This window comes from Gymnogyps californianus, chromosome 3 (genome assembly GCF_018139145.2).
Source record: "Gymnogyps californianus isolate 813 chromosome 3, ASM1813914v2, whole genome shotgun sequence".
NCBI classification, from domain to species: Eukaryota; Metazoa; Chordata; class Aves; order Accipitriformes; family Cathartidae; genus Gymnogyps; species Gymnogyps californianus.
The window spans coordinates 98,781,352-98,793,945 of record NC_059473.1 but is presented as its reverse complement, the minus strand read 5'-3'; the positions used below and the strand labels follow the sequence as shown (position 1 = coordinate 98,793,945).

The following is a 12,594-nucleotide window of genomic DNA, read 5'->3' as shown; positions in this document are numbered from 1 at the left end:
CAGGAAAGAACCAGAAGATGATGTTTACCTTCATATATGGCATTGATATGATTTATATTGTAGTGCTGGGAGCAGATTTTAAAATGGATGTAGACATGTGGAGAACGTGCAAAAAGTAGTTACAAAAATTAATCTGCTTGCATTATCCCAAAGAATATCAAGAAGTGTCTGGATCATCATCCCTCCTAAGTATCCTGATCCTACCACAAGTGTGATTAATCTGATGGTGACAGGGAAAAGGACAGGAAATCAAAATCAGATACATTCAAATTAAAAAATAGCAGAGATTTTAATATTGTGAGTAATTAATTATTTAACAAACTATCAAGGTAGGGATTGAATTCTCTATCTCACAATGTCTTAAAAAAGACTCCATAATACGGTTTAACCAAAATATAAATCACACCATAGCCGATCACAAACTTGGTTTTCTTGGGTTGGGCTGGAATTAACACCTGTAAAAACGCTGGGAAATCAAGAGATATCCTCTGAATTAGATCGTTGTTTACCTTTTCCACAAAGGAATAATCTGCACTCTCTCCAGTTTCTGAATTTCCAGAAGAAGTAGGGATCTGCACAAAAGCAAAGTCTGGATAAGGCAAAAGAGATTCCTGTTGGCAGACAAAAGCACGTAGAAAAAAAGGCAGCAGCGTCTAATGTGTGTATGGAAGGAAACAGTGACATGACCTCCATTAAGGTCATTAACACCTCCCTTTTTCTATATTATTCCTCCCTATTTTCCCCATTTTCTCATTATGCTATTTTCCATCATTATCTAGTCAAAAAAGGCTTATGACTTCTCTCCTAACACAGAGCTCACAGAAATATTTCCTTCCTCTCTCCCCCTTCCTCTAAATTTCTGCAACATGCTGTATTTACAGCTACTTTGGGAGCTTGCTGGGGCATTGCTGTTAGCGTGGAAGGCAGCTGGCCGCCAGCTCTATAGGGAGGATAAGCCACTCTGTGCCTGTAACTCCCATGCACAGATCTTGACAGTGACGTGCTTGTGATGTCCACTTGCAATCAAACACAGTTACTGGCTTATTCACAACAGAAATCCTTGCTTACCCCAGTTTTAACACTCAGCTTTTAATAAATCCATTTCTTCATCTAAAGGCTTTGGTTTATTCCCATAATACACCCTATAATACCCCATAAAATAATTCTAGGTGTATTGCTGATACCTCTACACGTTCACCCATGTAGAACAGGCCTAATTCCTACAGGTCTGCATCATTATGGAATATAAATGTAATGAAGGAACTTTGCTGAATAACGAAGCAGACAAAAATTGCTTATAATGGAAAATTATACTGGAGAATTTTAACACCTCCATTAGTAATACAAGAAAGTGAACGAAGCTGGGGGACAAACAGTAGGGGTGGAGGAACCAGAGTCTGTCAAATGGAAAAACCCAAATAATTTTGAAATAAAAGAGGCATCAAATTAAATTTCTAGATGTATAAAATTATTTTTTGAGAGAAAAGAGAGAAGAGTTCCAGCTGTGAAAGCTGTAGTCATAAAAAGTTTGTATTTTTTAATGAATTGATAAGAAATATATACTTAAATATCTTTTGTGGCTGAGGTTACCATCATTAAAATATCCTGATTTCCACTTCATGAAGTTTTCAGAATTCTTTTGTTTCCTTTGAATAACTTGAAACCAGTAACACAATCATAAAACCATCTGCATCTCTGCTTTATAAAGTATTCCCACTCTCTGTGCTCAAAGATAACCACTGAAAATTTTAATGTTAGACTGAGTTTTTGCCTGTTGTCCCTATTGTAGATCTCTGAAAAATGTTCATTAAAATGACTGAAGGAAAGATGAGCATATCCTTTTTTGTAACATCTGCATACTGAAGTCAGACAAAGAGTAGTTCAGGTATCAAAAGCAAAACATCAGAAAACTGCCTGTTCACATAATTAGCCATTCTAAATTGTTTCATGAACACAAGGTAACATCCCCACATTATAATCCTTACCAAAACAAATTCCTTCTGAATAGAGATGAGCAGGATAAGGACTGATCACTTGTAAGTTTATTAATGGAAACATTCATTTGCAATAGAACTCTAATAACTAATGTGTCTATAATAGTCTGCAAAGGGTTTATTTTCCATGAAGAAATTGAGACTATGGTACTGCCTTTTGATCATAAACCTGAAAGAGATACTGTGCCCATTGATCTTAAATGAAAACAATGATCATTTTTACCTTCAAATAAACAAAACTCTTACATTTATACAGAGAACAACCTATGCATTACTTAAGGTCCTCAGCACAAGGCACACTGTGACTTTGTGCAGGGGAATGACTCTTCATTTCTAAACAAACTCAGACATTTATGGACTTTCATTTAGAAATCATTCACAGTATTTTCTGCAGTGAAATGAACAGGGCTAGATTTGTTGCAAGATACAAATACAGCATCCCTTCATATTAAAGACAGTCATATGCATGAATTATGACACAGCCTTACTTGTCTAGTAATTTATGTGGTGTCTACCATCAGAAAAGGCCTACTATCTGGGCACAGAGGGGAGAGCACCCAGGAAACAGGACTCAGGAATTATCTGTTTAATTTTTTATTTCTAGCAAGTTTTTTCTACAGAAGACAAGGCTGATTACGTAAAATAGCAGCTTGAAAGAGTTACAGTACAAGTGAGCTGGATACAGACCATGACTTAATTTCATGGAACCATGTGTCCTGCTGTGCTGAAAGGAAAGAAAAACAGTCATGGCTTTAATATGGCAAAAGTTCGGATTTTTTTTATTTCATTGCTGAATGTTCCTACATTTTTGTTGCTGTGTGGCAATGGTAACAGAAGATACTAAAGCTACTTGAAAGTTCTTTTAGGCAACATTTTTTTGAGCATCATTTAATTTTTGTTTGCTTGTTTTCAAATATTTACTGGCACCCTAAGTCAGAGGTCTTGAAAGTTTTGAAATTTGCTTCTCTTTCTTAGCAAGTGAACACTAGGTGGTGATTCAAATATTCCTGCCAGAAGGATTAGGTCCAAAATATAAACGGCATGGGCCACATTATGCAACAAATCTGAAATTTAGATTTTTCTTTCTAAAGATGTATCTGTTGTTAATTGTCATTGATAGGTATTGGTACTCCCTCAAGTTCTGATATCTGTCAGGACTTCTTGCCCCAGTGCTGCAACTTGTGCTGGTACACCGATCCCCTCTGCACTGGGGGTTTGCGCCCGGTAAGGTTTCAGTAGAGGTGGACCAGCACAAGCCCTACAATAGACAGGAAGAGTAGGGGTGGATCAGACTTCATTTCCCATTATAGATAATCTCAACTCACACAAACAACAGCTTTGTTTGTCTTCACTAGGTACCTACAGCGTCATTTCAGGTACACAAGGGTCTGGACATCTGTGACTATCAACAGAGTGTAAGGGCTACACTCGTGCATTACAGCAGCATATTAGGACACCATGCGGGTAGGAAGAGAAGAGAATAGAGGACAATATCAGCAAACAAATATTTCAGCACTGTGCAGATGAAATTGCTTGCTCTACTTAACCCAATTACATGCCACTTCTGGCATGCCATCAGGCTTCTACAGCTGATAGACATTTTATATCTTGTGGTAACACAGAAAATATACGTCTAAAGCAATTTTTCTTAATCAGTTAGCGTTCACTTTTAGGCTTCATACAAGCTCTGAAGTGGAACATTAACTATGTCATGAAATATAGCACTGCCAAAAGGCAGTTCATCTGTAAACCTGCCAATCCGCAAGCTGAGAGCGTTTGGAAATGTAAAGTGTTGCCTTTGGGAGGAATAGTAAGTGCTGAGATTTCTGGTGTGTGAAACAGGTGAAAATTCAAGGCAATTCTTGAACTTTTGCCTTAAAAGGATTTTATGGGTGACTGAAAATATATCTGTAATGTTCTATGAGGCAAATTCAGAGGCTGTGGAGGGGACCTTCTATTTTTCTCCTATTTTTTGTTTGCGTCATGACCTCAGGCAAGACTGCAAACACTATTGGGGTTTATAAACCTCTCTCAAAAACGTATTGACAAAAAGAGACAGGGAAATGAGAAAAAGAAACTCAGAGTATAGCATTTGAAAGGAAATAAAAGGGAGAAAGGGAGTTATTTTAAAAGATGTTCTGAGTAACTGTAGATGAATAGCTGCAGAAGGATTTATATCACAGAAAAAGGTGAAAGAGGCAACGTGCAACTCTAGCAGGAGCGTTTGTATATCTAATCAACAAGACAAGCCAATGTTCCTGCTACTGGCTATTCAAAAAAGTGATGCAAACACTCAGCAAAATGCACTGGGTTCTCAGTCACATTCTCGTTTTCTCTTTTGTTTCAGACCATTAACCAATTTTAGCCATTATTTTAACTGACTGTTAAGAGGTCAAATCGTGATGATCTTCCTGATTGTTGATAAAGATTTTTCAAGAACGAAAGATTAATTTTGCAAAGAACATCAAAATGTCAAAATCTGATATATCTAAGAACTAGAAAAACATGGGAAACTGTATTGGGTTTGCATGGTAAGGTTTTGGTAGCAGGGAGGCTACAGGGGCGGCTTCTGTAAGAAGCTGCTAGAAGCTTCCCCTATGTCTGACAGAGCCAAGGCCAGCTGGCTCCAAGACGGACCCGCCGCTGGCCAAGGCCAAGCCCATCAGCGACAGTGATAGCATCTCTGGGATAACATTTAAGAAGGGGGAAAAGTTACTGTGCAGCAGCAAAGGCAGCTGGAGACAGGAGTAAGAAGATGTGAGAGGAACAACTCTGCAGACATCAAGCTCAGGGAAGAAGGAGGGGGAGGAGGTGCTCCAGGCGCCACAGCAGAGATTCCCCTGCAGCCCGTGGGGAAGACCATGGTGAGGCAGGCTGTCCCCCTGCAGCCCATGGAGGTCCACGGTGGAGCAGATATCCACCTGCAGCCCGTGGAGGACCCCACGCCAGAGCAGGTGGATGCCTCCAAAGGAGGCTGTGACCCTGTGAGAGCCCACACTGAAACAGGCTCCTAGTAGGACCTGTGGACCTGTGGAGAGAGAGGAGCCCACGCTGGAGCAGGTTTGCTGGCAGGACTTGTGAGCCCATGGAAGGGACCCACGCTGGAGCAGTTTGTGAAGAATGGCAGCCCATGGGAAGGACTCATGTTGGAGAAGTTCATGGAGGACTGTCTCCCATGGGAGGGACCCCATGCTGGAGCAGGGGAAGAGTGTGAGGAATCCTGCCCCTGAGGAGAAAGGAGCAGCAGAGACAACGTGTGATGAACTGATGGCAACTCCCATTCCCCGTCCCCCTGCACCGCTGTGGGGGAGGAGGCAGAGAAATTGGGAGTAAAGTTAAGCCCGGGAAGATGGGAGGGGTGGGGGGAAGGTGTTTTTAAGATTTGGTTTTATTTCTCATTATCCTACTCTGATTTGATTGGTAATAAATTAAATGAATTTTTTTCCCTGAGTCTGTTTTGCCCGTGACAGTAATTGCTGAGTGATCTCCCTGTCCTCACCTCAACCCACAAGCCTTTCATTATATTTTCTCTCCCCTGTCTAGCTGAGGAGGGGAGTAAAGCAGCTTTGGTAGGCAACTGGTGTCCAGCCAGGGTCAACCCACCACAGAAACTAAAACAGAAAAGTCAAAAATATGTAAGGTTTGGTTGGCTGAATTTTTTATTTATGAAAAGTTAAACTGCTTCACTTAGGTTTGACATTTTTTTTTAATATCATATAAAACAATGTTGAAAAACTGAAATGAAATGTTTCCAATCTAAAAAAATCTAAAAATATTGTTCAAGTGATGCTGACATGTGACATTATTCACATTGTTTGAACTTTTTTCCCAGTTTTATTTCAAAAGTAACACAGTTTTTCAAAGTATTTCAATTGTTATGAAACTGTAAATGCTGAGGAACTTTTTCTGGCCCACTCTGGCTGTTCCCAGGTTACCCTTTACAGCTGCCCTAGGTTGGTACGGTCAAGTTTAATTAATCTTTCTGTGTAGTAACAAATTTCAAAAACTAGAAGTCAAGTCAACAAGAGATGCTACTTAAGACCTTACACAACAGTATCCACAAAGTAAGTACGCCCATCTCCAAATGCTTTCCCTGCCCCTTCCCCTGACAGATGGAAAGCATTGCCCAGCTGCTCCCCCAGTAACCAGGCAGCGAAGGAGCAGAGGACACAGGAACAAATTATCTACTGCTGGGAATTAATGCAGCTTCACTGGAGTCACTGGAGCTACACAGATTTGTACCAGGAGGGAATCTGGCCATGGAGTCATACGGAGGACAACACAGACATTTCCAGGGAGTAGCTCCAGGCAGAGAGGGGTTTTGGCTCTTGCGCGCAGTGATAAAACAACGTGTGCTACGATAAACAGACGCTGGTGGATTGTAAGCTAGAGACATGAAGATCACAGCACATTGTCAAGATATTGCTGTGACTAATTTCTCCCTCAGTGACCTTGTTTGATGAAGTGGCCTTTTGAGAGTGATTTACTGCTACAAAAACCTCCTAGTGAAGGACCTGCAAGTGGCATAAATATTAGGTACAGGCGATTATTTTGCAGTTAGAGAAGCTGAAGCACAAACTTGCCATAGGTTTCAGGAAGATGTGTGGTAATGTTAGGAGCAGAAGCAAAGTCTCCTTCCTTCTTTGAAACTTTTAAATATACTCAAGATTATTAACGTCCTTCATGTGAAAATGAATGGAATGAGTTTAGCTCACAATATTGTGTCACACACTTTCACTTCTGACATTTGCCTTTATCTACTACTCCCATCCAAAGCCGTCAGACTACATACGCAATTATTAGATGAGCTCCTCAAGGTCATTGATTCTCTTGTTGCCTCAAAGCAGCAGAGTTGTCCTTGTGGCAAGGTTATTTGCAAATACTTTCCCTTGGACTGTGCCACCTGCACCATGTAAAAAAAAATCCCTAAAGTAAGACAGAGTCTCAAAATGAAGAAGCTGATCCTGCCTTCACACTGATTGGGGACCACAAAAGTACGCTGGTGGTGTCATCTCCAATTTGCAGCAATGTAAATGAGATCTAAAAGCAGGATCCATTTAACAGTTGACTAATCCTCAGGAAGACATTTGCAAGGGAATGGACTTAATGACCTACAAGACTTTTATGTCTTATTTCTATGACTCATTTCATATACAAAGATGGTCTAGGAGGCAGTCAGTGACTCAGAGTAGGTGCATCTCTGGCATATAAAGTATCCATTTATGCACCTTGATAAAAATGTGTAGTAGCCTCAGGAAGTCTGCCTGCACCATCACTTTCAAGCCACATTACGTCTTTCTCAATATTTTTAATGAAACATTTCAATTTTATGTTTTCACAATGAGATCTTCTGGACACTACTCAAAATAACAGGTACCTTTTTTTTTTTTTTTTTAACTTTATTGAAAGTATATATTACAATGGCAAGACCAGAAACTGTTTTAAAATGCACTCATATAGAAACTGAGCAGCTCCACTTAGGCTGGTAGCCTGACTCAAGAGTGTCACTTTCTCATTCAGGTCAGACTCTAGTCCACAAATTGTAGTGCTTTCATTTACATTAATGAAGCCAATCTGTTTTCCCACAAATACTAATGGGATCAGATTTTAGACCTCTATTTCTGTTACTTTTAATAGTGTTATAAATGAAAGACATAGGAAGTTAAAATGTGTTAGATTTGCTTCCTAAAGCAAATGAGTTTTTTTCAGCTTAAACAAGAAGCCTTTCTTTGACCTGCATTTGCTTCAGAATTAGATCATGCTCAACATACGTGCATGAAGAGCCTTGCACACAATCCACAATGAAGTATTCACTCACATGAAATCTTGAAATGGATGCAAAAAGTATTTTATATCAGCGTATCTGCTCAAAAACCATTCACAGTCAGTCTCTTACCTGCTGAGTAAGATCTTCTTTTTTGTTCATGTCCACTTCATTCTAGTTCAGGTCACCATTAGAAATGGCCTAGTAAAAATCTAGTAGAAAGACATCCCATATTTATAGGCATAGATACAATAAAGGTTAGTTAAAACAGAATTGCTGTAAAGTTCTTTTCCCAGAAGGCCACACAGATGATGAACCATAAAGAGCCACCCAAACGTGTCATGGCCAAGAGCACCGCTTTCTGGAACAGCGTTAAAGTAGGAAACTGACAAATGCACATTATTAGCTGCCTGTCTGGAAACAAAGACAACTGAGTATGAAACTGTTCTGTTCAACTTCCTCACAAAAGGCTTTTGTCCTGTAACAAGCCATTTCTGTTCTGGAATAGAAGCTATTGTTAGGCTCCTTAGAGGTAAAACCTATATTGCGCATTATAAAAACAATATGTTATTGAGGCACATGGACAGGGATTTGAAAGGCACAGCACACTGCAAGAACAACATGCAGTACTAGCCTGTTATTCTAGGTGCTTGGATGTTGTTAATTAATATTGGCGGTTCTGGTTGTATTAGATTTGGGGAGAGGGGTCTTTTTTTGCATTACATCTCTAAAAATATTTCAAAGATTAGATAGTTAAGCTTGTCTTTCTTATGCTTTTTTATTTATCAGGTTTAACATGAATTCAAAGGACTGTGTTTAACTGACGTTTCATTCATTCAAGTTCCTTTAGCTGATGTAACATTACAGGATGACCATATCGACTGTGCTTACAGCAACCCTTCTTGACAACTGATCATTCAATAAACATAAGTAAGCATGATGTTAGGATTGGCATTTAACCCCGTGAAAATGCAGGTTTGGCATTTTTTTATACTTTCAAAAAATAAAAAATAAAAAAAATTGAGTTTGTTGAAATTACCTCATGAAAATAATAACTATGGGTTAGGAGCTATAGTTCACAAAAATCTTAGGCATCTCCAGCGAAATTCATAAATACAGGTGCTCAAGTCCCAAACTGTGGTTCTGAAAATCCTTCCTCATCTTGGAGGTACTGAAAGGCCACAGCTCCTAACTTTGTGACTCCATCTGCGTAATTTCTGTAACTGCCCCTGTTCTGAACTGCCCCACTTGTCACAGAACAGAGCAGGTAACAACTGGAAGTTTATTAGTATTCAAGAAATAGGCTTACTTACAAGATTTGACATCTTGTCAAGCAGACATTAAAAAAATCAACACCCAGTACACTCTACAGGACTGGGCTCCTGCAAGATCGATAGGATGGAAGTCAGCTTTTTGCTTGCAGAATATTTTTTCCAAAAATGTTGCCCTCAGACTGTCATCACACAACAGTTAGAACAATTGTAAAGATCCCTTTTTTAGGCAACGTACAGGTGTCATAGACCTATAGCTTGCCATGGCAGAGTTGCTTGTCAGTCTATGTTGTGACGAGCTGTGCCAAGAGGAGAACACTTCTGAGCACAACTACTCAGACCAAAGAGTCTGAGAAGCAGAGGCCAGACAGAAACAGGTCTTCTCACTCTCCATTTTTTTCCATTTTGAATGTAAGTCTGAACAACTTCAGCTCATAGTTTGAAAAAAAATATACTTCAGGTTAAAAATCTCATTCTTCAGAGGAAGAAAAAAATTCTTCACAACAAGGGTGTTCAAACACTGGCTCAGGTTGCTCAGAGAGGTTGTGGGACCTCCATCCTTGGAGATATTCAGAACTTGACTGTACATGGCCCTGAGTAACCTGATACAACTTCAAAGTTGGCCCTGATTTAAGCAGCAGATCAAACCTGATGACTACCATGGATGCTATCCAGCCTAAATTATTCTGTCTCATTTATACATCTTTTTAATGAACTTCACTACATTTTTGCAAGTACAAAACATCTCTACCATAGTTTGTATTCTGTTCTACTCTGTTCTGCTAAACAGAACATAAAGACAAGAAAGAACAACTTGTGCCTGAAAGAGTGTAGTTTTTGAGGCATTAGCCTGGCAAACACCATTGGTAATGAATAATCTTTTCATTAGCACTGGAAGGAACAGCTATTTCCCTCTCAAGTGTGTATTAGATCCTCCTAAAAACAGTGTTATTTTGTTTTGTTTCATTTTGTTTTCTGGACAGAGTGAAATAGGAGAGGGAGAGGGTTCTCTGCCAACACGTGCCTGTGAGAGGCTGCTGGTTTCAGTAGAACTGTGCTGATCAGAGAAGCTGAGAATCTGATCCAGAAGCTGGTGGAAGCCCATTTCACATGTACCACAATACATGGTCTACTGTAAAGAGCAGAGTTTGTTTGGTAATACTCATCATCTTCCCACCTTTGGCAAATAAGATAAATCAGGCCAAAACTACTGTATCTGCATGAGGAATATCAAGGGGTTTTATAAAGAAACTGGCTTTTATATATGGATTCAGAAAGACATTTTCTGTTAGTAAGGTTTTGCGATCTCTTTCTTTTAGAATGTAGAACTGATATAATGAGTTTGCATAATTATTTAATTTAAATATGCTGGGCTTCAACCACAGTTTATCAAATACTAATCCAAAAACCTAGACACTTCAGAAATATAACACAGACCAAACATCACAAAAGTGATCACTTAATACTTTAACTAGAGATACTTTGTATGCACTGTCTGCGATGAATAAGTGGTAATGAGAAAGTGCAAACCGCTCATTATCCCATTAGCGGCTCTTCAGCAGCTAAAAAAGAGATACAGCTTCTCTGATGACAGCTACTGCGGCAAATAACTGCCAGTTCAGGGGAGCTCTCTGCTGGCGAGCTGCCAGCAACCTCCATACATACAACTTCACCATCATCGTGGCTTAGAACTGCTTCTGATTCCAGCTACCAATGTCAGGGGTTTTTTTTCATGTGTTTTCCAAAAAAAAGAGGTTAAAATTATCACTGCTTGTATTCTCCTCCCATTCAGATTGGTTTTCCAGAAGGGGAAATTTCTATATACTCCGAATTAACATCGTTTTAAGTAGCAAAGAATCAGGCCTCGGGGCATCCAACAGGAAACTTTTTTCCTCCCCACTAGTGTAGGTTACCTTCAGCTGTTAATTTCAGTGGGTTCTCTGAAATGCCTAAATCGTTCAAAAGAAACTTTAGAGGATACAGCTTTTGTATCTGGGATAGGTCTTGGATAGTGCCTAATGCTTCTCAGGTTGGAGGAAGGTAGGATTACATCCTGTAATCTGCTCATGGGGCTGGAAAATTTCTCAGAATAATTTTATCACGTTTTTTTATCACCTAAACTTTATGGGACGTGGCCACTCCCATTTCTAATCCTGTTGTTGCGAATTAATGGCTTTTGTTTTGGTTTGAAACAATTAACTATAGAAACTTCACTAGAAATTAATGGCTTTTTTGTTTTGTTTTAAGAAACCAAAGTGAATGATAGTCTGCTTTGTTAACGGTCCATGAAGGACCGCTTAGTGTTGCCAAGTTTAAGTGAAACTAGGGGAAAGGTAATTCTGGCAGGGGGAGATCATGACCACTGACTCATAGACCACTGACTCAAGAAACCCACCGACCCAAAAAGATTAAGGAAATAAAGGTCTCAAAAATCGTAGTGGGCATGCGTAGTAATTTACATGGCAGGCGAAGAAATTTTAACCAATCATTTAACAGAATAACAATGAATATGTGTTGAATGATTAAATATGCTAACATCTTGTGTATAAAAAGAAGTGATGGATTTTGATGTGAAGGTGAACACGGTTTGGCAGAGCTATCCCCCGTGTTCCCAGCACTGAATTAAAGGAGTGCCTGCTTATCTGCATCTCATTGGTGTTGATAAGTTCTTTCTGTCTCGTTTGGTGACACTGTCAGGCATGCCAAAAGACATCTATCCACCCTGACTGGCTTCAAAAGTAGCCCTCTCCTTAAAGACAGCTAAAGTAGGTAACTAAAGGTTAACAGAGAAAACAGCTCAAATCAAAAATTGTTTCCTCCAATTTCAGAAGCCTGAAAAATAAAAGGCCTTTTAAAGACTTACAGTGTTCTTATAACATGCAGAGATTTCCAAACTGGTGCCAACTGGCTAGTGCCAACTAACTTCCACACTACATAGTGCTGTATGGATATACAAGCTAAGATGGATTTTGCACAGACCTATCTCAGGAGCTTTTGAGTACAAAGACCCTTGAGCTCCCCAGTTCCAAGGCTGGCAATTATATGGCCAGTAAAAGGAGATATTCACCAAGTCTCTCCCTCATGTTACCATAAATTCGGCCGCAAAAGAACCCTCTAAGAATTAGTTTGAAGTTTTAGAAGGTAGGCATTCTTTATCACAGCACCGGATGCACGGGGGATCACTCTGCCCAACGTGCATGCCGTGTGTTTCATCAGTTAAAGCTTATATTACCCTATCACATACATATTCATCAAATTTCCCGGAACTGGTTACCATATTCACATAGTTCTTACGCGTGCGTGTTGGGTTGGTAAGGGTCTCCTTCGGTGGTCTCTGGGTGGAATCTTGGTCTTTTATTCCTTATTTGGTAATCCTTGTGCGCTTGCCAAATCTTGAGCAACTTCTTGTAGGTCGAGATAACCTAATCACTGATGCTTCAGGTCTCGCATCTTTCCTATCTTAATGGCCCCATTGTTTCTTGTATTTCATTGTTTCCGGCATTTCATGACCGCTTCTCCGATACTTAACCAACATCATCTTTTCTACTTTGTCTTTGGCATTAAA

The 12,594-nt window shown here is 39.6% G+C and overlaps 1 protein-coding gene across 2 annotated transcripts in view; it reads right to left on the bottom strand.

Moving 5' to 3' along the window:
- LGSN (lengsin, lens protein with glutamine synthetase domain) overlaps positions 1 to 12,594 on the bottom strand; it is a 69,661-nt gene that overhangs the window by 19,928 nt on the left and 37,139 nt on the right. Inside the window, exons 1-2 of one of the 2 annotated variants that reach the window (XM_050894529.1) lie at positions 7,891 to 7,920; positions 510 to 572 (exon numbers count right to left, since the gene is read on the bottom strand). In XM_050894529.1, the coding sequence (XP_050750486.1) occupies positions 510 to 572; positions 7,891 to 7,920 (93 nt within the window). Of the gene's footprint in view, positions 1 to 509; positions 573 to 7,890 lie in introns of those variants that run through there. The other variant, XM_050894530.1, reaches the window with a different exon arrangement.